General features: G+C 51.3%; 1 protein-coding gene across 4 annotated transcripts in view; it reads left to right on the top strand.

Annotated features, from left to right (window-relative positions):
* The window catches only part of MRTFA (myocardin related transcription factor A), a 226,406-nt gene that overhangs the window by 195,643 nt on the left and 6,754 nt on the right, over nt 1–24,009 (top strand). For all 4 annotated transcript variants that reach the window (XM_032139800.2, XM_058431799.1, XM_032139797.2 and 1 more), the window contains 9 exons: nt 5,312–5,367; nt 9,415–9,490; nt 11,132–11,293; nt 16,710–16,885; nt 17,407–17,556; nt 20,046–20,299; nt 20,571–20,742; nt 21,758–22,768; nt 23,657–23,809. In XM_032139800.2, the coding sequence (XP_031995691.1) occupies nt 5,312–5,367; nt 9,415–9,490; nt 11,132–11,293; nt 16,710–16,885; nt 17,407–17,556; nt 20,046–20,299; nt 20,571–20,742; nt 21,758–22,768; nt 23,657–23,809 (2,210 nt within the window). The remainder of the gene's footprint in view (nt 1–5,311; nt 5,368–9,414; nt 9,491–11,131; nt 11,294–16,709; nt 16,886–17,406; nt 17,557–20,045; nt 20,300–20,570; nt 20,743–21,757; nt 22,769–23,656; nt 23,810–24,009) is intronic.

Here is a 24,009-nt window from a genome sequence, read left to right as displayed (position 1 = left end):
GAGGCCTAAACTTGGAAACCTATTTTCTGCTTCCTCGTGTCTTACCTCTTTGGCATGGAACTTGAGGTGATTCTGACTCCCCATTGTCATTTGCTCCTACAATCAAGAAAGCCCAGGGCTTACCTGTATCACTGTTACATCCCTTCACTAGGCTATCCTCCCCATGGTGGCTTTTAACAAAGCTGGCGGGACACACAGGAGTTGCCCTCTCCACCTCAAACCCCAGTGCACCAAGAGCACTTGCTGTGGCTACTCCAGCCTCTCCGCAGATGAACTGAGAAACACCCAACAGGAAGTCCTGACACAAACTTGGAGGAAGAGGGCCCAGTGCTCCCTCCTCCTTTCACCTGGCAGAAGTAGCTATTGAAATTGCTGAATCTGCTATCAGAGAGAAGAATTAAAAATGAGAAAAGAGGAGCACAGACTAAGCTGGCCTACTCAGGGACTGAGAGAAACTGACACACTTGTCAGAAGGTTTAGACAAGGGAAGAAAGGGAAGGCAGAACTAGACCTGGGTTGGGGTCCACCACTTGATGAATGAGTGATCTGGCAGGTTACTGCATCTCAGCCAGTGTCAGTTTCATCACACATGAAATAACGGTCCCTGCCTCATGGGCTGTGAAGAGGGTCCAGTGAGATTATAATGTTGTTATTATTATAATAAAATGAAACAGTCTTTTGGGATTGGTCATTATTATCTTGAATTCTTTTTTTTTTTTTTTTTTTTTTTGAGACGGAGTCTCACTCTGTCACCCAGGCTGGAGTGCAGTGGTGCAATCTTGGTTCACTGCAACCTCCGCCTCCCAGTTTCAAGTGATTGTTGTGCCTCAGCCTCCTGAGTAGCTGGCATTACAGATGCCCACCACCACACCCAGCTAATTTTTGTATTTTTAGTAGAGACGGGGTTTCGTCACGTTGGCCAGGTTGGTCCTAAACTCCTGACCTCAGGTGATCTGCCTGCCTGAGCCTCCCAGAGTGCTGGGATTACAGGCGTGATCCACTGCGCCTGGCCCTATCTTGAATTCTTTTCTTGGTCTTCGTTTCTGGTTCTTCTGACCAGCTATCGTGTCTCAGCTTCTCCAACTTGTCTTCTAGTTTCAGTGCCAAAGGCTGTTACGTGGTGAGCTCCAGGTTTTGAACGATGATTCTCAATGCTTGAGAGCCTTGGGGCCCCTCAGATGGGTCCCTGACCCCTCTTCTGAGCCTTCTTTGCCTTGGTCTTTACCCAGTGCTGTGGCCAAGCTGACTCTTGTATGTTGCCTGGACTCAGATATGCATCTAAACAGTGTGTGTCATTGAACATTGAAGCTACCTTGTCCCCCTATCCAACAGTTTCTTTTCTTCTCTCTCTTTTTTTTTTTTTTTTTTGGAGACAGAGTCTTGCTCTGTCACCCAGGTTGGAGTGCCATGGAGCAATCTTGGCTCACTGCAACTTCTGCCTCTTGGGTTCAAGTAATTCTCCTGCCTCAGCCTCCCAAGTAGCTGGGATTACAGGTGCCTGCCACCATGCCTGGCTAATTTTTCTGTATTTTTAGTAGAGACGTGGTTTTGCCGTGTTGGCCAGGCTGGTCTTGAACTCCTGACCTCAGGTGATACACCTGCCTCAGCCTCCCAAAGTGCTGGGATTACAGGCTTGAGCCACCATGCCTGGCCTCTCTTCTCTAACTTTTGAAGAAGTTAAGAAATCAACACAGAGGAGTGGAAAGAACTCTAGGTTGAGGGTGATACAGAATTAGGTTATATCTTCCAATTCAGGACCCTTAAAAAAATTAGGGTATAATCTTATCCCTGCTATTTGCTTGCCTTTCCTTTTTGGCCCTGTCCTTATCTATAAAATGGGATATTACCTACCATGTAGAATAATTAGGATAAATTAGCTAACAGGTTTAAAATATCTAGAACAGTGCTTTCCATACAAGCTTCCAATAGATATTAATCCCTTTCTTGCCATTACATGAAAATGTCCTTAATAGGACCAAATAGGAATTCATATAGAGTAGTCCTCCCTTATTCCTGAGGAACACGTGCCAAGACCCCCCAGTGGATACCTGAAACTGCAAATGGTACCGAATCCTATATATACTGTGTTTTTTTTCCTTTACATGTGACCTATGGCAAAATTCAATGTGTAAACCCAACATAGTAAGAAATTAGAGCAATTTTAACAATACACTGTAATAAAAGTTATGTGAATATGGGCCCACTCAAATACAGTAACATTTTTGGACCTTGGTTGGCCTAGAATAACTGAAATCATGGAAAGCGAAACTGCAGATGAGGGGGCCTGTGTATGCTATAGCCATTTCACCTATCACCTGTGCTCCACTAGTGGTGCACCACCCTTTGTACATGAAGATGATGTCCTCAAGATGTTCTGGTGAATTGTTCTTCTAGAAGTTGGGTTTGTGCCTTACCCTTTGGGGATAGCCAGTGTGGGTTGTTGAGGCAGCAAGTCAGCCAGGGTTTTAGACAGAGAATCTCTGGCTGTGGTACAGAAACTAGCTGGCCTGTGAGTGAATCAAGCCAGTGATTCAACCAAATTACAGCATTTGGTGACAGCAACACCTGAATATATCGACACATATACCATTTGGTTCAGGGCACTCTCACTGGCGTTTCTTCCTTACAAGGGTTCTGAGAGGTGGGCAGATTCTCACTCTGGAAGAAAATTAGACCCAGAAAGCAGTCACAGCCCATGTCACCCAGCAGTAATTGGTAGCACTCAGTACTAGAACACAGATCCCTTGACTGTCTATCCAGAACTGTGAGGTTTCGAACCCAGTTCAGAACCAGAATTCTGGCTGTTCAGATGAAAGTTTAGAGCTCTGCTGCAGAATCCTCCCATCCTCCTGTCACTAGTCACCTTGTGTCCGTTTCTTACAGAATACTCACTAATTCATTGAGTGAATAATTATTGAGGGTATACTGTGTGCCTGGTATTCTAGGCACTTGGGGGAATACTGTGAGTAACTAAAAAAATAGACAAAACCCTTGCTGTGCTCTGATAGGGACATGTTGTAAATGTAAAACGTGGGAGACTGAGAGTAAACAAGAAAAATATGTAGTATTCTGCCCTCCTTTTTTTTTTTTTTTTTTTTTTTTTTTGAGACGGAGTCTTGTTCTGTCTCCCAGGCTGGAGTGCAGTGGCGCTATCTCGGCTCACTGCAACCTCCGCCTCCTGAGTTCAAGCGATTCTCCTGCCTCAGTCTCCTGAGAGCTGGGATTACAGGCGCCCTCTACCATTCCTATACAAAAATTTTTGTATTTTTAGTAGAGACGGGGTTTCACTATGTTGGCAGGCTCGTCTCGAACTCCTGACCTCATGATCTGCCCACCTCGGCCTCCCAAAGTGCTGGGATTGCAGGCATGAGCCACCACGCCCAGCCAGATATGTAGTATTTATATAAAGACTGTCAAGACAGTGATGAGTGCTGCGGAGAAAAATGAGGCAGAAAAGGAAGCTGGGGTGGGGTGGACAGTGTCCGTTTTCTCTTGATTCTTTGTACTTACTGTCTCATGCATGCGCTAAGCTTTCCAAGAGCCAAGGTTACGTGTGATCCGTCACACCCAGGTTCCTGCAGAGCAAGACCTTTGGAGTTGAGCTAGCTTTACACAGTAGAAGCAGGTACAGGGGGTGTCTATTTACCCACTGAAATGCCCACGACCTGCCCATGTAAGAAGTGGGGAAGCCTGGATAGTGCCCAGGTAGGTTGGGGACGTAACCTGTACTGGTTTTTCTTTGATGTTAATTTGTTAAATCTAGAGCTCCCCCTTCTGTTAGAAGATGGGATCTCAGTAGTACTTTTAAGACTAGTTTCTTTTTTATCTTAAGATTCACAAAAATTTTTTTAAAATAAATACTGCTGGGACAATTGAAGCTTTCTTCTGGGACTGCTGTTGCTGAGGCCCAGCCCCCTGCTGGGGGTGGGGAGGAAGGAGGAAGAAGCACAAAGGCCCAGGCAGGATAGGGTCCTATCTATGCTCTCTTGCTACTTTTAGCATCTCCTTAACCCTGCACTCCTACCGCAGCCAGCAGCCTAGCAAAAGTTATCTCTGCTCTCAGTTTCACAGCTCTTTGGAAATTCTAGGGCAGGAGAAGTGAAACTGACCACAGTCTTATAAATTTCTCTCTTATTGCCTCTGTTCCCTACTTGAAGTGAGTCAGGCCTTTCCCTCTCATCCCCAGAGTGTCTTAAGTTGTTATTTGTCCTTACAGCCAAGTTTTTGACAAAAGGAGTCAGACCCTCCATTCATGGTGAAGCTTTTCTGGAGGCTCTTGGTTTGGTCTTGCCACCTGAGTGTTGTTTGCAGAAGTCGAGACTTGTGGTCTTTGTGTGGTATCCCCAGAATAGAGCTGAGCCCTTCGTGTCAGCTGTCGGTTGTGTGTGTTCCTTCACATACAATTGCCATGGGGTTCTTTTAGTCCTTAGAGATGAAATTCAAGTTAATTTTAGCAGCACTATAAATAACAGGTGCAGTGAAGAAGGAAATAGCGCCAAGTGGACATATCTTTTTGGTTTTAACTGTCCCTTTGAAACAGTTTGGCCACTTTATGATTCCTCATGAGGTTGAGGAAGTAAGGTTAATGTGGCATGCATCTGTGCCCCTTCCTGTGTGCAGGTGTCCTGAGAATAATGTGAGGTCTAGCAGGCGTACTTGGAGTCCTAGCTGATGGGGGATTTGCGGCTGACGGTCCAGTCATGGGCCAGGGTGTTTGTTAAAGTTACATTCCATGGGTGCACTTTATACAGCCCAAGCTTAGGCAGTGACAGTTCCCATTAGGAGTCATATTTTGGTTTCTACCAAAACTGTTTGAATGGGGTAGCTAAACCATAAAGATAAATGCTTACTCAGGTGTCATTGCCCTCACTTCAACTGATATTTATAGTACTACTAACAGTAACGTGATTTTTTTTTTTTTTTTTTTTTTGGGACGGAGTCTCGCTCTGTTGCCCAGGCTAGAGTGCAGTGGCGCGATCTCAGCTCACTGCAAGCTCCGCTTCCCGGGTTCACGCTATTCTCCTGCCTCAGCCTCCCTTGTAGCTGGGACTTCAGTTGCCCGCCACCACCACGCCTGGCTAATTTTTTGTATTTTTAGTAGAGACAGGGTTTCACCGTGTTAGCCAGGATGGTTTCGATCTCCTGACCTCGTGATCTGTCTGCCTCGACCTCCCAAAGTGTTGGGATTACAGGCGTGAGCCACCATGCCCAGCCAGTAACATGAATTTAAGATGCCTTCTCCACTGAATATCGTAGCACTAGACATGATGCTTCACTTGAAGGTAATTCTTTATGGTTCTTCTCTCAACAGCTTTGAAAAGTCCAGCTGCATTTCATGAGCAGAGAAGGAGCTTGGAGCGGGCCAGGGTAAGGTACCTTTTTTCCCCCCTCAGAACTCCCAAAGAGCATTTTCAGAGCTCATTGCATTGCTGGTTATATTTCCATTTAGAGCTTTCCATAGAACTCTGAGGCCAGAGCCTGCTAGACTCTAGGGCCAGCCCTGGCCTCGCAGTTTTAAATGGAAAGCTCTGCTTCTCCTACTTCATCCCTTCTGTTATTTACCTCCCATGGTGATTATATGGAACATGATTTGAATGAGGTTTCTCTTTTAGTACATTTAAGGATATGGAATGATCACCCGATCCTCCTTCCGTGAATTTTGGAGTGCTTTGGAGACCACTGGTATTTCCCTATCTTTAATTCCACTTAACCTTTTGTAGATGTTGGGACACAAACATTAGCCAATGGAAAAGCTTCCCAAGTCCAGGGTTACACTGCCCACACCTCACAGGACGGGCCTTCCAAGGGGCAGGAAACCTCCTTGGTCTCCATCTGCCCAGAGTAGGTGGTATCCACTTGACTCTTGTGGAAAGCAGAAACTGTCCCACACTCCAAGCCCAAGTTTTCTGCCGCAGCACCTTACTTGCATCCCCATCCCAACTCTCAGTTTCAGTTCCCCAGGGGCCCCTGAGGAATATTCTGCTGCCCAATGTGGGTAGAGATGGGGAAGTCACCAGAACTTCCTTCCCCCTCACACTCCCTTTACTTTTTCCTTTCACATAAAATCATGGGAAGATAATCCCCCTAGACAGATCATAGGCTGCATCTCCTTAAGACCTACGGCTATTTTATTTTACTTTATTTTTTGAGACGGAGTCTCACTCTGTTACCCAGGCTGGAGTGCAGTGGTGTGATCTCAGCTTACTGCAGCCTCTGCCTACCAGATTCAAGCGATTCTCCTGCCTCAGCCTCCCAAGTAACTGGAACTACAGGCTCCCGCCACCACGCCTGGGTAATTTTTGTATTTTTAGTAGAGATGGGGTTTCACCATGTTGGCCAGCCTGGTCTCGAACTCTTGGCCTCAAGTGATCTGCCTGCCTTGCCCTCCCAAAGTGCAGAGATTACAGGCATGAGCCGCTGCACCCAGCCTCACAGCTATTTTAGAGTGTCAGAAATATTTACCTCCAAGACTTTTTTTTTTTTAACTTTCTTTCATTCCCCTCCCCCTCCTCCCCCCCACCCCCCGCCTAGAAAATCATGATTAATTCTTAGAGTAAGTGGGAAGAATGAGGTCACGGGTCCTGGGAACCAAAGGAGTAACAAGCAGCAGTGGTTTAGTTTGCTGAGGGCACTGGAGACTACAGTGTTGGGGGAAAGGATGGCATTGCCTGTGCGCCTGTTCGATCAGAAGACTGGCCACCATTTCCTTGACTACTTCTCAAATAGGCAGGGACCAGTAGAGCTGATTAGAAGAGTCTGTTTTATTGAGCACCTTTATGTAAGAGGTTGTATCTGTTTCTTTTTTATCCTCATATCAACTCTTATGAATTAGGTGGTATTATCCTCATTTTATAGATGCATCTAAGAGAAGTTAACTCACTTGTCCAGCCAATAAGTGGCAAAGCTGGGAGTCAAAACTTTGTCTGTGGATTCTAGATTTTTTTTGAGCAAAATGATTTTATTTCCTAACACATGGTAACCACAATGTTCAATTTGCTTACCATGCACATCTGTTCACAAATGACTTCCACATTACAATAACTACTTCCATATTTATGCATGTACTAAAAATTAGTTGAGATATGAAAAATGAATATATTGGATTGGTTATAGCAGAATTTGCTTTACTTAATTCTAAAAGCTTAAAGCTTTGAAAAGCTGCTACTTTTGCATCTCATACTTCCAGATGAGTAAGACACAGCAATATCAGCTCGTATTCAAGAGAAGTTTCATTTCTTTTTCTGGTGTTGGAACCAGCTACCCACATCTGTGTGTGCTACATAAGGCAACTATACATGGTGGTGGGAAAGCATCCACCATGGCTTCAGCTATGTCAGGATCACACTTGAGGGGCTCTGAGATGCTGTTGTATTTACACAACTGATGGCTTTGTTTTTCTTTTTTTGTAATTTAGAGGTGGGATCTTGCTGTGTTGCCCAGGCTGAATTCCAACTCTTGCGCTTAAGCAATCCTTCTGCCTTTGACCTCCTGAGTAGCTGGGATGTGTAGGCATCCACCACTGTACCTTGTCAAACTGATTTTGTCCCCTCCGTTTTCTTCGACACAAATGTGTTTCAATGGTCATGAATGCCTTTAATGATATCAGTTGCAAAATCCGTATCTTTAAATTTGGCCCTGAAAGTTCTCTGGTTTTCCATCAGAGACCTTGTACTCTCTAAACCAGTCCAGAGTAGCCTCTAGGTAGTGAGGTTTCAGCCATTTGACATTATTAATATGTTTACTATTTGTTACAAAGGCTACAACTCAGGAACAGCCAGGTGGAAGAGATGTGTAGGTATATGGGAAGGGACGAGGAGCTTCTGTGCTCTCTCCAGGTGGGTGTGTCACCCTCCTAGCACCTCCATGCCTTTAACAAACCAGAAGCTCCTCCATATATTTTCTTAATCAGTACTGTATTCTACCTCAGTCATGGCCACTGGTCAGAGCTTCAGATGGCTTAGAGAATAAGCCTTCCACTGTCATCTGTGAAGACTTGCGGCACCTGACACCTGCTCTACCAATCTCTGCTGCAGCTGAGGCAGTACTTCTGCCCACTGCACATGGGGTGATAGACCCAGAGCCCACAGTCACTTTAAACCATCTCCTGGATTGCTCAGCCACCCCTGGGCTGGCACAGAGCTGCCCAGCCAGAACAACAAGGCAGCAGATGGCTAGGTGAGGACAAGTCTTTTTTTTTTTTTCCATTTTTTTCCAGTCTTTACCTTTACTATATATAATGTCCTCCGAGGCTTCATTTCCTAGTGTCCTTTGGCTTGTCTTATCCTATGCTGGTCTTGAACCACTAATGTTCTGTGGTTTGAAAATTTTGGTGCAGAGGTTAAGAGCACAGACTCTATAGAGTCAGATCTGGGGGAATATATATATTATAATTAGCCCCGTTTGGTGAGACGGCTCTGTGACTGTTGAGGGACTGGTTTAGTTTGCCCAGAGTCTCATAAATGCAGAAATGAGGACATTGGACTTTGAGGAACTAGAGCTTTGATACCATGTGTCAAAATTAGTATTCCATTTGGCAGCCATTCAAAATGAATGGAAAATGCCCATGAGATCATGCAGTGTTACAGTTTTTTAGGTTTTTTTTTTTTTTTTTTTTTTTTTTGGTTTTTGGGTTTTTTTGTTTGTTTTTTGAGACAGAGTCTCACTCTTGTTGCCCAGGCTGGAGTGCAGTGGCGCAATCTTGGCTCACTGCAACCTCCACCTCACGGGTTCAAGTGATTCTCCTGCTTCAACCTCCCAAGTAGCTGGGATTACAGGCGCCAGCCACCATGTCTGGCTAATTTTTGTATTTTTAGTAGAGACAGGGTTTCACCACATTGGCCAGGCTGGTCTCAAACTCCTGACCTCAGGTGATCCACCCACCTTGGCCTCCTAAAGTGCTGGGATTACAGGTGTGAGCAACCGTGCCTGGCCCAGTGTTACATTTTTTAAAGCAGGATATAAAATCATATTCAGTATGATTACAGCTCTGCAAAGTTAAGCCTATTTTCTGCATAGAAGAATAACTAGAAACAGATATCCCAGAATACTAACAGTGGCTGATTAAAGTTTATTTTATTTTATTTTTCTTTTTAGTTTTCTAAATTTTCTTTGCTGGACATAGATTACTTTTATGGTAGTAGAAGTAATAGTTTTTTAATAGATATATTGTCAGTCCAGCCTCAGAGACACAGATGGTCTTGAAGGATGGTGCCCTTCCTTGGCAGGTGCAGTTGGATTTTGATGTGCTCTCCCCAGGCCTCCTCTTGCATCTGAACCCTGCAGTCACCAAGTTAAGGTTGTGGGGGCTGCAGAGGTGGTCAGCAGCTACCATGGCCAGGGCTGCTTTTGTGATCCTGTCCATGCCATAAGCCTGTGACCTGGATTTGAGAGTTTCTTGGTGTGTTTTTTCTGTAGACAGAGGACTATCTCAAACGGAAGATTCGTTCCCGGCCGGAGAGATCGGAGCTGGTCAGGATGCACATTTTGGAAGGTGTGGAGATTGGAATTGCTTTTTCATCTAGACCCAGTTCTCACTGTGTGTACTCACTACTGCACTACCCATTTCCTTCCTGCCTCTTTCTTCTCCCATTTCTGTTGGTAGTGGGTAAGCCAGAGCCTTAACACAGTATGACAGCTGTGCCATAGTAGCCGCCACTGGTCTCAGGGACTCTCAGAAAGCACAGTCACATGCTGTTAGTTTGGCTTGGCCTCTTCTCCAGGGTCTCACCATCCCTTGGTGTGAGATCGCTTCTCTCTGCCAAAGTCTGTTTTGTTTCGTTTGAGACAGAGTCTTACTCTGCTATTGTGATTGTAGGCACAAGCCACCATGCCTGATCTAAAATCTGTTTTTAAAATACACTTACTTACTTTTTTATATTCATTCATTTAGTCATTCACTTGGCATTCATTTGAGTGTCTGTGATATACCATGCTCCATCCAATATTATTCTAGATGTACCCACCTGGCCCCAGCTGCACACGTCTTTCCCTTTTTTTTCTTCCCCCGCCTTTTTTTTTTTTTTTTTTTGAGATGGAGTCTTGCTCTGTTGCTCAGGCTGGAGTACAGTAGTGTGATCATGGCTCACTGCAACCTCTGTCTCCCAGGTTCAAGCAATTCTCCTGCCTCAGCCTCCCGAATAGCTGGGATTACAGATGAGCGCCACCACACCCAGTTAATATTTTATATTTTTAGTAGAGATGGGGTGTCACCATGTTGGCCAGGCTGGTCTTGAACTCCTGACCTCAGGTGATCCGCCCGCCTCGGCCTCCCAAAGTGCTGTGGTTACAGGCGTGAGCCACTGCGCCCAGCTCTCTTTCCACATTTTTAATGAAGAAAAGGTTTTAGCTCCTGGAAGCAGCATAAATATATTTACTCTAGTGTTTTTTCAGTTTTGTTTGTTTGTTTGTTTGTTTTGAGACAGAGTCTTCCTGTGTCACCAGGCGCAGTGGCACAATCTTGGCTCACTGCAGCCTCCACCTCCCAGGCTGAAGCGACTCTCCTGTCTCAGCCTTCTGAGTAGCTAGGACTACAGGCACATGCCACCACGCACGGCTAATTTTTGTATTTTTAGTACAGACAGAGTTTCACCATATTGATCAGGCTGGTCTCGAACTCCTGACCTCAGGTGATCCACATGCCTTGGCCTCCCAAAGTGCTGGGATTACAAGCGTGAGCCACCACGCCCAGCCGTTTGTCTAGTTTTGAGCTGTTTTGGGGGCTGGAAGAGAACTTTTCTAGTCTGAGTCCCACATTTTGCAGACAAAGGCACTAAAACCCAGAGCAGAGATGTGAATTGCCTCAGTAACACAGCAAGTTTGAGGGAGAGTGGAGACCGTTCTGTCATCTGTTGCTGCTTCCATTCTGTAGCTCCACCTCAGAAAGTCTTCTGGGCTTGCCTCTGCCTGGTTATAATTGTGTGTGACCGTGCACTGTGTGGTCACAGTGGGAACCCCTTCTCTTGTCTTTGTGAAACTTCAAGGCAGGCCACTCTTCTCTGCTTGGAATATGCTTACCATTCTGACAGTCTCTGCTCTTGCCCAGGAGGAAGGAGAGCTGCTCTGGAGTTCCCAGGGCAGAACCACGTCCACTCATATATCTTCTTGCACCCACTGCTTTCTCTCCCATGGGCAGAGACCTCGGCTGAGCCGTCCCTCCAGGCCAAGCAGCTGAAGCTGAAGAGAGCCAGACTAGCTGATGACCTCAATGAGAAGATTGCACAGAGGCCTGGCCCCATGGAGCTGGTGGAGAAGAACATCCTTCCTGTTGAGTCCAGCCTGAAGGAAGCCATCATTGGTGAGGAGGACCCAGCCATCCTGTGTGAGAGGCAGCTGAGATGCAGGAGGGGAGGGAGTGCCAGGCTGAAGCAGAATTGGGCTGAGGCTCTTGACTTCTTAATCTTTGACTTCCTGCTTAGCCTTGGGAGAACCAAGGCACAGAGTTTGAGAGCCTCATGCACAGGTTGTATTAATTTGGGATAGTGCCTGTTGCTTTAAGAAACAGGGACATACAACAGTAAATAATAACAGAGGCCTTGCTCTGTTCACTTTCCATCTTTGTAAACTCGGGTTGCTTCCTCTTTCTACTATCTACTCTTTCACAGAGTAGACAGATGTCAGGATCAGTGTGTGTGAACATGTGGAGATGTCAGGAATTAGAAATCTGTGTCATACTCTTTATTAGTGACATCTCTTCTTGGAGACTGGCCCTTTCCACGGATATTTCACTAACAAATATTAATGGACCCAAACAGTGTGCTAGGTGCTAAGACCACAGCCTCACAGAGCAGACCAAGTTCGTTTGTCCTTAATAGAGCTCACACCTAGGAGCAGGTAACAGGCAGGTGAATAGACAGGATAGAGAAGCTGTGCTGGAGGGAGCACAGGATACTCTGGAAACACAGAGGAGGGTCACTCAACCTGGTTGCATCAGGAAGGGTGCAGCTGCCAGAGGAGGTGACAGCCAAGCCTGGGGCTGAAGGATGAGTAGGAATTCATGAAAGCGTGTGGGAGAGGGTGGGACGAGGGAGGAGAGGACGATGCTCCAGGCAGGGAGAACAACTCTAGGACCTGATGAGAAGAAACTGGAAGGGAGAGTGTCAAGATGAGAGGTGGGAGGCCAGGTCCCCAGTGATTTGGTAGTCCGAGGCGGGAGGATCACTTGAGCCCAGGAGTTTGAGACCAGCCTGGGCAACATAGGGAGACTCATCTCTACAAAAAAATAAAAAAATTAGCTGGGTGTGGTAACACACACCTGTAATTCCAGCTGCTCAGGAGGCTGAGGTGGGAGGATCGCTTGAGTCCAAGAGTTCAAGGCCGTAGTGAGCTATGATTGTGCCACTGCACTCTAGCCTGGGTGATAGAGTGAGACCCTGTCTCAAAAATAAAAACGAGATGGGAGCAGTAAGCACAGTCCAGGACGTGCAGGGCCCCTTGGCACACTTGGGAGTTTGGACTTGATTCCTTTAGCGTAAAAGGGAAAAAGCCGTTTTTCTCTGTATTTACACTCAATGCAGAATACTTCTGGTGTTGGTATTCTGTCATGGTATTACCCCACATACCAAGCAGTTCTCCTGTAGACACCAGCTGGGTGTCCTTCAGTTCTTTTCAGATGCCATCTACCTGCAGATAGCGTCCAATCCCACAGGTTGAGGACTCAGTCCCACAAGACTTAGCCCCACTTCCCATGCTGGTCCCAAGCCCCAGGTTATTTTACATTTGCTTTTATTTATTTATTTATTTATTTATTTATTTATTTATTATTGTACTTTAAGTTTTAGGGTACATGTGCACAATGTGCAGGTTTGTTACATCTGTATCCATGTGCCATGTTGGTGTGCTGCACCCATTAATTCGTCATTTAGCGTTAGGTGTATCTCCTAATGCTATCCCTCCCCCTCCCCCCACTACATTTGCTTTTAACCAACTAGCTATAGATTGGGGTTCCCGTACCCTCTCCTTGGGCTTGATAATTTGCTAGGATGGCTCACAGAACCTGGGGAAACACTTCACTTACATTTGCTGGCTTACGATAAAGGATGCAGAGGAACAGCCAGAGGGAGGGATGGATGGCACAGTGTAGTGGGGTGCTGGGGGAGTGGTGGTATTGGAACTTCCCTGCCCACTCCTGGCCTTCACCCTCCCAGTAGCCAGAGAAGCTCATCAAATCCTGTTATCCAAGAGTTTTTATAGAGCTTGATCTCAGGGCCCCCACTCCACGTCCTACATACCCACCCCCACTTTCCTGGAGGTTGGTGGATGGCGCTGATATTTCCAGTCCTCTAATCCTCTGATCACTTGGTGTCTCTGGTGACTGGCCCAATCCTTAGTCTCTCCCAGATTATCACATTAGCATAAGCTCAGGTGTTGTGGAAAGGGGCTTGTTATACATAACTGAAGATACTTCTGACCTTAAGGAAATTCCAAGGGTTTTAGCTGCTCTGTGATTTTAGCTGCTCTGTGATGAGAACTGGGGGACAAAAACCAAATATATTTATTATCTTACTCTTAGATATTGGTGATAATTGGTACAGACATGTCTCCTTCGCTGCAGTGGGCCCAAGATCCGATCCCTGACAAGGCAGCACCTGCCTGCCCCTCCTGAGGCATCTGTGCCTTCAGAGAAGGAGGCTCAGGGTTTCCTCTAACATGAGTTTCCCCATGGCAGAGGGGAAACACTGCAGCAGACCCCCAAGGCATGCTGAGTTAGGCCTTGGGCCCTGATTAGAGGCGACTGGCAGTTTCTAGGGCCTCCTCTGCATTGTAGCCACCCTACTGGAGGCTGGCCCACACTGGGCCCGGAGGAGCCCTTTCCCCATGTTGGTACAGTAGCCCTTATAATTCACATATTTTCCCTGGCGTTCGTCCTGCCTCATCTCAGTGGTTTCCTCTGTGTATTCCTCAGCAGCCCCTAATTATAGGCCAGTGTAGGGGCCAAGCCAGTTCTGGATGCTGCAGCCAGCCACAGTCTGATAAATGTGTGCTGAGAGTCAGCAGTGTGCCAGGCCGTGTGAAGTCCTCATGTCACAAAGATGAATAAAATATGACTTGTGCCCTAAAAGAATTCACATAGGTCTGATGTGAGAAGACTAATGTATAAACAACTGATTTCTGAGTCTGGTTCCCAGTCAGATGCCAGTGCTGCCTAGTAGGAAGGCCATGGCCCTGTGACATTGTCTCTGAGTCACTTGCCTTGTGCGACTGCTTGCAGGATCACACACGATGATGGATGGTCCTTGGCGCCTAGAGAGACTCACACAATGGTTGCTGCTGTTGTCAGCAGTAACACTCATTCTAGACCAGCTGGCAGCTGCTGTAATGGACAGTGTAACAATGGATATGTGTGTGTCAGTGCTCTGGGAGCTCAGCAGAGGGACTTCTCTCAGGGATGGGGACAGGTGTTGGTGGCCAGGGAAGTACCCACACTATAGCACGTTTGGGGGCAGCTTAGAGGCTAGGTCAGAGTTTGCCAAGTGGAAAAGGTGCAGAGGGACAAGAGGGAACAGCACAGGCAGTGGCCTGGAGGCCTGGCTGAGCACAGCTTGTTTGTTTGAGGAATTTGGCAATGGGGTGACTGTTGGGGACTTTAAAGAGCACCGAGCATTTGCCAGCAAAAACCAGATTGTACAGTTGAGTAGGAGGGAAGGAGGTGGTGATGGCAAATGTAGGTCATTTGCTCAATAGTTCTGTGGAGAAGGAAAACAGAGGCAGGTGCTGGCTTAAGGAGGGATTTTCAGGCTGGATGCAATGGAGCAGGTTTTTGGGCTGAGAGGAAAGAGTCAAGGAGATGGGAGGATGGGCACCTTCAGAGGAAGAGGAGGGAGGAGGACGAGGAAATGGAACCCTGGCTGAGGTGGAGGTTTGGCTCAGATAGGAGAGGCAAAGCTGGGAAGGAAGTTTGGCTCAGATGAGTGGGAAGGAAGCGGGCAGTGGGAGCAGGGGGAGCGGACCGTTCTGAGGCCTGAGAAAAGGGCTGATGGGGTTTGGGGTCTTCCCCACACGTCTAAGCTCCCCATCCCACCCTTCTTCCAGGCCCCTCAGTTATCGTCAAGGTTCACTTTAAGTCCTCTCCTTCAAGAAGACTTCTCTGAGTCTCTCCTCAGTGTGCCCTTAGCTTCTGTTTTCTCTCTAGCGGAGCATTCACTGGGCTCCAAGGCAACTGGACCATAAACTCCTGGAGGGCAGGGACCCCATCTTTGTTCCCACGATGTGACTGTGAGTGGAGAGAGAAATAGTCTGTAGTGACCCTGGCCCGTACCAGCCCTGGATTTTCCACAGTACGGCCAGCAGCTTCCTTGGGTTGGACTAATCTGGTGGAAGCTACAGTTCTTCCACCTTTGCTCACCATTGTCAGTACTGGCTGCCATGGGGCTGTTGTCCCAAATCAGGTGCCCTTGCTGGGAGTAGGAGATTGTGGGGGAAATCTAGCCGTGCGTCTGGCATGAAGTACACGTGGTCAGCAAGCCCTGTTCTGTGTGTTGCATACTTGCCCCTACTGGGACAGATGAGGGGACAGAGGAGCAAGCCACCACCACAGTCGCCAGTAAGGAAGAAGCTCAGATGCGTCCTTCCCGGGTCCTGAGGGAGGAGAGAGCCTCAGGTCCCGGCCCCGGCCCTGGTGGGCAAGAGCTCCTCGGACAGCCACTGCATGGACAAACCCAGCCTGAGCTGTTGCGCTTTGTTCCTCTTCCTTACCTGGGGTCTTCCCACACAGCACACTTCCCCAGGCTTGGGCGGCAGCTCACCCCTGCCTTCACCACTGCCTCAGTTCCTTCTGCACGGACGGCAGATCAGCTCAGAACCTGCCACTCCCACCTCTTCCCACGACAGTGTTGAGCCGGTGGCTCTGACAGTGACTTTTGAAATAGCCTCCTTGCCTCTGTTCCCATCTTCCCTTCCCACTGGGACCCCATGGAACAGAAGCTCTGTGCTGCGCCCTCCTCCCCTGCCTCTGCCTCCCAGTTGGCCTCAGAAGGACGTGCATTCACAGTCATCCAGAGCTTGGCAGTAGGGTTAGGCCAGGGCAGTGACAGCCAGCAGGATGTTTTCTTCTGGTGCCCCTCCTACCCAGGTGTTGGGTCTCTGCAAGCCACTGGCCTCTAGAGGAGGTCACCACACCTCCTCTATTTCACCTGTGCAGGCAAACATCCCCTTTCTGGGATACCCTCCATCCGAAGCCCAGAGCCAGGCTCCTTAGCCTGTTCCTGGCCTCTGGGGAATTCAGCTACACTCACAGGGCTGTTACCCAGGCTCTTCTGGTCCCTGGTTAGCTGGTTCAGAGCCCTCACTGCACCATCTGTAAGCATCATGGGGGAAGAAGAGAGTTTTGTGTAGTGTGGGATGAAGATACAAAGTACCTTTAACAATAGGGAGACGGTTGAGGTAGAAAGGTAGCCCGGGTCTCCCAGGGAGGAGCAAGGGAGGGAGGGACAACTTGACATTGAAGACTAAACACAGTATAGAGTTACAAGCAAGAGGCTAAAGGAGGCCTTTGCTCAGCCCATGAGGTCACTCTGATGGCCTAGGAGGCCTTTCTGGCCTCTCTTGCAGGGTCATGATGATGACCAGAGCTTTTTTGGACCAAGAAAGCAGATTGGCTGCTAGTCTTCTTGGCTTGCCTGCCTCACAGGGCATGTGGGCTGTGAGCAAGACCTGTCCCTGCTCACCTGTGCCCTGGGCTGGAGGTGGAATCTCACACCAGCTTTGGGTTTCAGTGGGCCAGGTGAACTATCCCAAAGTAGCAGACAGCTCTTCCTTCGATGAGGACAGCAGTGATGCCTTATCCCCCGAGCAGCCTGCCAGCCATGAGTCCCAGGGTTCTGTGCCGTCACCCCTGGAGGCCCGAGTCAGCGAACCACTGCCCAGTGCCACCTCTGCATCCCCCACCCAGGTGAGTGTGTGCTTCCAGATGCTTCCCCAGCTCCAAGGTGCTAGGACTGCTCAGAGTAAGGTCTCTCTCCTGGGCCACAGGATGCCTCCTGCTCTGGCACAGGGAAGCCAGGGGGATGCTACCCTAGTTGCTCAGGTGCTGGCTGCTTGAGCTCCCCAGTGGTGGGAGATGTGGGCAGTGGCCCCTCTCCAGCAGCCAGAGGTCAGGTGGAGGACGATGCTGGCCACGGCTGCCTTGCAGTGGGATTGCAAAACCTCACTGGCCCAGTCTGTATTCATTTATTTGGAGCAGCCTGTTTTTCTTGAGTATATTCAGTTCTGTGACCTTTTCATTGCCTTCTCTCTTTCCTAGCTCCTCCTTGCTCCTGCCACCCTGGGGGTTGCTCTTCTCCTCCTCCAGTCTCTGCCCACCATTTGCCCTCTGACAGTGGTGGCATATGAGGACCCTGTGTAGGGTCAGGGCAGGCTGGGCACACCCTACCTGGAGGTGGCCATGTCCTCACTTCCCTTTTTCCCTCTCAGGTTCTGTCTCAACTTCCGATGGGCCCGGATTCCAGAGAAATGCTTTTCCTGGCAGAGCAGCCTCCTCTGCCTCCCCCACCTCTGCTGCCTCCCAGCCTCACCAATGGAACCACTGTCCCCACTGCCAAGTCCACCCCCACGCTCATTAAGGTACATTTCTGCCAGTGATTGTACCCTCCCCTTCCCGGTGCCCTTGGGAGTCCTGCTGTGACTTCATTCCAGCTGTAGGGACAGCTGCAGGGGGTGTGGTGCGTGTCTTCTCCTATTGGTCTGGGAGTTTCTTCCCGTTCTCTCTGCTGTCCATCATGACACTGGCTGTTGCAGTCATAGCCACCAGTTATTGGTGGCTATGGGCTGGCCTTGGGCATTCCAGGTCCTCATTCCTGCTCTCATCCATGAAGTCATTCCCACACATTATGTCTTGTTCACTCAACAACTCCGCGAGGCAGAAATAGAGCCCTTTGCTACAAGAGAGGAGCTGAGCAGTGAAGTGACGTGGCCAGAGTCGTGCAGGAGGTGCCACTGGGTGGTGTTCTCCTCCAAGGCCTGGCCTGAAATGCCTGCAGGAGGCAGGGGTTACCACTGTTGGTGTGGGGGAGCCTGTGCTGGGCACTGCTGGCCTCATGGACTGAGGTGTCTGCTGTTAAATTCAGCTGCACCAAGAGCTCATGCAGGGTCCTCCGTGCTCCACAGAGCTGCCTGGCCACCAGGAACTCGGGGACCCCAGCCCCACACCTCCACCTGGCCCACGCCTCCCTAACTTGCTCCACTTGCACCCTTTGTGCTCTGTCCTTTCTTACTCTCCAGGCTCTCTCCTCACACAGACCCTGTGCCTGGCTTGGCACTCCCTGGCCATCTGAGCCTCAGGAGAGGCTGACAGTCTGCAGCCTGGGCTGTCTGGTGCTCGTGCTCTGGCCTTAGTAGGCCCCACTAGCTCTGGGAGCTGCCCGCCCTTCTTGTGGCACTCCCTGGCTCTGTCCTATGGTGACATCCCCAGTCCCGCCTCTGCACATGACCCTGTCATCTCTGCTGCCTCCTGCTTCCTCCATGTCAGAAAGTCACTGTGGCTTCCTGAATGTCACTGTCTCCTCTTTCAGGCCTTGGGAGCAGTGAGTGGCCTCTCCTCCCAGCCTACCCCTGCTTTCAGCGCTGCCTGTCCGGGTGCTGCCTCCTCAGTTAGCGCCTGTCCTGCACCTGCATTCTCTTCTCACTGTCAGCAGGTGTCCCTGCTTTTCCCCCAGAGTTCCTCCAGCGTGCTTCTCGTCACACTCCTGTTGCCTTCCTTTGCCTATCACGTTTGGAAGAAGAGTCTGTGTATTTTGTCTACACATCTCTTCAGTCACCTCACCAGTGGACTGAAACATTATCTTCAGGGGCCTCAATCCAAGTCCCATCCCCACCGCTGTGCTCCTGGCCCAGCTGTTGGGGTTCCCTCTCCTTGGTTGTGCTTTTTTCCCTGCCTCCCTTCCTCCTCCCTTTAATTGGGGGTGCTCCTTAGGCTCTGCCCTCTGCTTCCTCTCTGCCTCTGCCTACTCTCTCCCTCTGCCTCTGCCTACTCTCTCCCTCTGCCTCTGCCTACTCTCTCCCTCTGCCTGTACTTCTGCCTGCTCCCCAGCCTGTGCTCAGAAGCTCTCTGCGGCTCTGTTCCCTTCTTCTGGGGCAATCCTGGCCCCACAGCCCCGGCAGCCCTGCCCTTTCTCCATCCTTCCCATGCTCCCAGCAAAACCAGAACCTCTTCTGTGATCACTTCTCACCTGCCACATGTTCACTTCCACATGTCTGTTCTTCCACTAGTGGGTCACCTGCCCAAACCTTCCTTTCGGTCCTCATTGCCACAAGGTCTAGACACCACCTATTCCTACATCCAGCCTTGTACGCTTCTGTCTGCCATTCTCTGCTCAAAACTTCTCGGCCCTCCATGGTCTCTCTCTGGCGCTCCGTTGCTAACTCACCTCGTCCAACTGCGCCCTTCCTTGCTCCAAGAACAGACCTCCCATGTATCACCTGCTGACCCTTCTTGGGTCTTCCGACTGTCCTGGCCCAGTGGCTGTGCCGGCTGGAGGTCTTTGGGGCATGAATAGGAGCTTTTGGAGTCCTGTGTTAGAACAAGAACAAGATCACATTGTGCCTTTGGGCAAGTGACTTCTTTGAGCCTGTTCACCATTTTCAAGTAGACAGTTCCTAACTGGCAGAACTCTCCCCAGCCCCAAAAAGAGCAAGAGAAGAGCAAGCAGCGTTCTTGAGAGGCTTGCCTGGCCCCGTCTTTGTAAAGTGCCTTGTCTGGGGCAGCCCGAGCTCCATCAGTCACCTGGGTTTTACCTCCTTGTGTTCACCCTTCTTGGGGTCATGGTGATATCTGTGCTTGAACATTTGGTTGATTTACCCTCCAAGCTAGAAGCTCTTTTAAGCTGGGGGCCAGGCACAGCCCTCTTTGTCATTCCAGCCCCTTTCCTGGCACATTTCTGGGCACATTTCTGCTTTTGACGGGGTGTACGGTCCCACAGGGAAGATTGGAAATGGGCGAAGTGTGGATGGGGAATGTCTTCTCGGAAGCCACACAGGCGTGGGGAGAGCTGCCAGCCCCACCCCGAGAAGCCTGAGGCTGTCCCTGAACGGCACCCTGTCTCCTGTGCCCTCAGCAAAGCCAACCCAAGTCTGCCAGTGAGAAGGCACAGCGCAGCAAGAAGGCCAAGGAGCTGAAGCCAAAGGTGAAGAAGCTCAAGTACCACCAGTACATCCCCCCGGATCAGAAGCAGGACAGGGGGGCGCCCCCCATGGACTCGTCCTACGCCAAGATCCTGCAGCAGCAGCAGCTCTTCCTCCAGCTGCAGATCCTCAACCAGCAGCAGCAGCAGCACCACAACTACCAGGCCATCCTGCCTGCCCCACCAAAGTAGGCACCCGCTCCTCACTACCTGCCCCTGCCCTCCCCCAGCCACCCTGAGCCAGGCAGGTGCCAGGTCTGGTGGGGGTGAACCCAACATCTTTAAGGACCCTCTGGTTTGGATGCTACAGAGTGGTCTGCAGGTAGGGCCACCCTAGCCTTTGCTGGGCCCTTGCCCCATGCCCATCTGTACCCAACCCTGCAGCCCAGGCTTGGGCTGCCACCTGCAGAGGCCACGGGTGATGCTGGATGGGTGCTAATTTCTGCCTTTTCTTCTCAGGTCAGCAGGTGAGGCCCTGGGAAGCAGCGGGACCCCCCCAGTACGCAGCCTCTCCACTACCAATAGCAGCTCCAGCTCGGGCACCCCTGGGCCCTGTGGGCTGGCACGTCAGAACAGCACCTCACTGACTGGCAAGCTGGGAGCCCTGCCGGCCAACCTGGACGACATGAAGGTACATGGCCACTGGAAAACTTGAGTCACTGCCGGCCTGGTCCTTCCCATGGGGGCTATCTGGGTGCTGGTTTTTAGGCAAGGAAGGCAGCCAGCCTAGGACCCACCGTCATGGAAAGCAGAGCAGGGCTCCAGGCTCTGGTCCCCATCAGACAGGGGCACCTTGGACACAGCTCTGAGGCTGCCTGGAGGTGGTCATGGTGAATGACACCAGCTTCCTCGTGGTGGTTCCTATTGTTGGCAGCACAGCCAGCGTCTGTCCAGGCAGTCGTATGTCTCTTATCTTCCTCGACTTGTATGGTGCATGCAGTGTGAGAAGTGGGGATTGGTGCCCCTTTGAGGATGGTCAAGCAGAGGCAGCGACAGGAGGAGGAGCTTGTCCACAGTCGCAGACCTGGTCAGTGTAGACAGGACTGTCCAGTAGCAGCCCTGCCCGCATTCTCCCCTTTGCTAGTTAATGCGGAGCTCACTCTGCCGTTCAGGTGCAGTGTCTGCCCGGGAAGAGAGCGGCCTGTGATCAGGGCCACAGACCTGGCTTCCATCCTAGGGCCTTGGGGAGGAGTGGGTCATGCCCAGCGCCTTGCGTGTTTTCTCTGCCCCATCAGAAGATGGATTGGACCAAGCTCTCCCTTGAGAACTTGTTCTCTGAACCAGGCTGGGCCCTACTTTCATGAGCTCAGTTTTCTCTTCTGCAAAATTCAGTCTGTTCCATTGAATATTTATTGAGCCCAGGCACCATGCTGGGGGCTGGGGACAGCTGTGGGCACCATGTACCAGCCCCTCTTGCCTGCGTAGGTGGGGAGCATTTTAACCAGGCCCCTGCTAGAGTGAGAACAATGAAAGAGAGGATGCTGTTGGCTCAGGTGGTGGGGGGCATTGCGCCCTCCAGGCTGCTGGAGGATTAGGGTAGTTGATGCATCTGAAGTGGCCCATGGGGCCCAGACTGCCCTTCTGCCTGGACCCAGTGCCCTGTGTCCAGCTGCCCCTGTCCTCCTTGACTCTTGACTGCCTTGCAGGTGGCAGAGCTGAAGCAGGAGCTGAAGTTGCGATCACTGCCTGTCTCAGGCACCAAAACTGAGCTGATTGAGCGCCTTCGAGCCTATCAAGACCAAATCAGCCCTGTCCCAGGAGCCCCCAAGGCCCCTGCCACCACCTCTATCCTGCACAAGGCTGGCGAGGTGGTGGTAGCCTTCCCGGCGGCCCGGCTGAGCACGGGGCCAGCCCTGGTGGCAGCAGGCCTGGCCCCAACTGAGGTGGTGGTGGCCACGGTGACCAGCAATGGAGTGGTGAAGTTTGGCAGCACGGGCTCCACACCCCCTGTGTCTCCTACTCCGTCAGAGCGCTCACTGCTCAGCACGGGTGATGAAAACTCCACCCCCGGAGACACCTTTGGTGAGATGGTGACATCACCTCTGACGCAGCTGACCCTGCAGGCCTCGCCACTGCAGATCCTCGTGAAGGAGGAGGGCCCCCGGGCCGGGTCCTGTTGCCTGAGCCCTGGGGGGCGGGCGGACCTAGAGGGGCGTGACAAGGATCAGATGCTGCAGGAGAAAGACAAGCAGATCGAGGAGCTGACGCGCATGCTCCGGCAGAAGCAGCAGCTGGTGGAGCGGCTCAGGCTGCAGCTGGAGCAGGAGAAGCGAGCCCAGCAGCCCGCCCCCACCCCTGCCCCTCTGGGCACCCCAGTGAAGCAAGAGAACAGCTTCTCCAGCTGCCAGCTGAGCCGACAACCCCTGGGCCCCGCTCACCCATTCAACCCCAGCCTGGCAGCCCCAACCACCAACCACATAGACCCTTGTGCTGCGGCCCCGGGGCCCCCGTCCGTGGTGGTGAAGCAGGAAGCCATGCAGCCTGAGCCCGAGCCGGTCCCCGCCCCCCAGCTGCTTCTGGGGCCTCAGGGCCCTGGCCTCATCAAGGGGGTTGCACCTCCCACCCTCATCACTGACTCCACAGGGACCCACCTTGTCCTCACCGTGACCAATAAGAATGCAGACAGCCCTGGCCTGTCCAGTGGGAGCCCCCAGCAGGTACCTGGGTATGGGAGGAACCGGGCAGGGCCCAGAGGAGGGTGGGAAGAGTGTCTCGTTACAGCCCACTTGGGCCAGGGGCCCCCTCATGCTGGACATTTTGTGTTTGCTTCATTTAATCTTCCTTCACCGGTTGGGGGGCACTGAGACTTAGGAAAGTTAAGGGACCTGCCTCAGACCCCCTAGCTGTAGGGTGGAGCCATTGGTGAGCTCCCCACCTCTCTGGCTGTTGAGACTAGAACATTTCGGCGCCTCAGCAGCAGGACTCCTGAGCAGCCCATACCCAGGCTGGGCCTGCCCTAGTGCTGCTCTGTGGGGAATTGCCAGTGAAGGTCACAGGTAGCCTGCCCTGGGGAGAGGCTGTGGGGTCCTCTCTCTGGCCAGGATCCAGCTCAGGGTCCTCCCCTCAGAGAGGCCAGCTGTCCCCATCAAGGTGTCAGCAGCGGAAAGCTCCCCCAGCAGACACTCTCTCAGCCCAGGCCACAGGTGAGGCTGCCCTAAGGCTTTATGTAGCTTCGTGGTCCTGCAGAACTTGGAGGTAGAGGAGACAGTGACAGGAACAGGTACCTCAGGGTAGGAGACTAGGGTCCCTGAGCAGCCCCAAGCAGAGAAACAAGCTGCAGAAATCTCAGGGGGTGACCAGCCCAGCCCAGAGACCTCTCCCAAACCTCAACGGGGCCAGGCACCCCCTGCAGGGTTGAGGGCCCCCCATCCTGTATTCCTTCTTACCTAGTGGCTTTCACGAAAGCTCCCTAAAAGCCAGTGCCTCCCATCTTCCCTCCTAGAGTGTGAGAGGACCTGGCCCTATCCCCACCCCCAGCCCCCTACAAGGCAGGTCTGCACCCCCAGCCCCCTGGCCACTGGTCCTCTCCCTGCTCTCCTGTCCAGCCCTCATCCCAGCCTGGCTCTCCAGCGCCTGCCCCCTCTGCCCAGATGGACCTGGAGCACCCACTGCAGCCCCTCTTTGGGACCCCCACTTCTCTGCTGAAGAAGGAACCACCTGGCTATGAGGAAGCCATGAGCCAGCAGCCCAAACAGCAGGTGAGGAAGGCGGGCTGGGCCTGGCCAGTGTTGGCAGCTGCCCTAGGCCGCTGGGCTGAGGCTCCTACAGCCCCACCCGGAGGAATAGGGGGCAGGTGAAGCCCAGCTTCAGGGTCAGAGAGGCCTTGGGGAGTGGGTCGTTAGGGGACGGGCTCCAGGAGTCCGGGCACGCCCATGGGTGCTGTGGATCTGGCTGCTTA

The sequence above is a fragment of the Hylobates moloch genome, unplaced genomic scaffold (genome assembly GCF_009828535.3).
Source record: "Hylobates moloch isolate HMO894 unplaced genomic scaffold, HMol_V3 SCAFFOLD_19, whole genome shotgun sequence".
NCBI lineage: Eukaryota > Metazoa > Chordata > Mammalia > Primates > Hylobatidae > Hylobates > Hylobates moloch.
The sequence above is the reverse complement of the archived record's forward strand: the minus strand, read 5'-3'. Positions and strand labels throughout refer to the sequence as shown.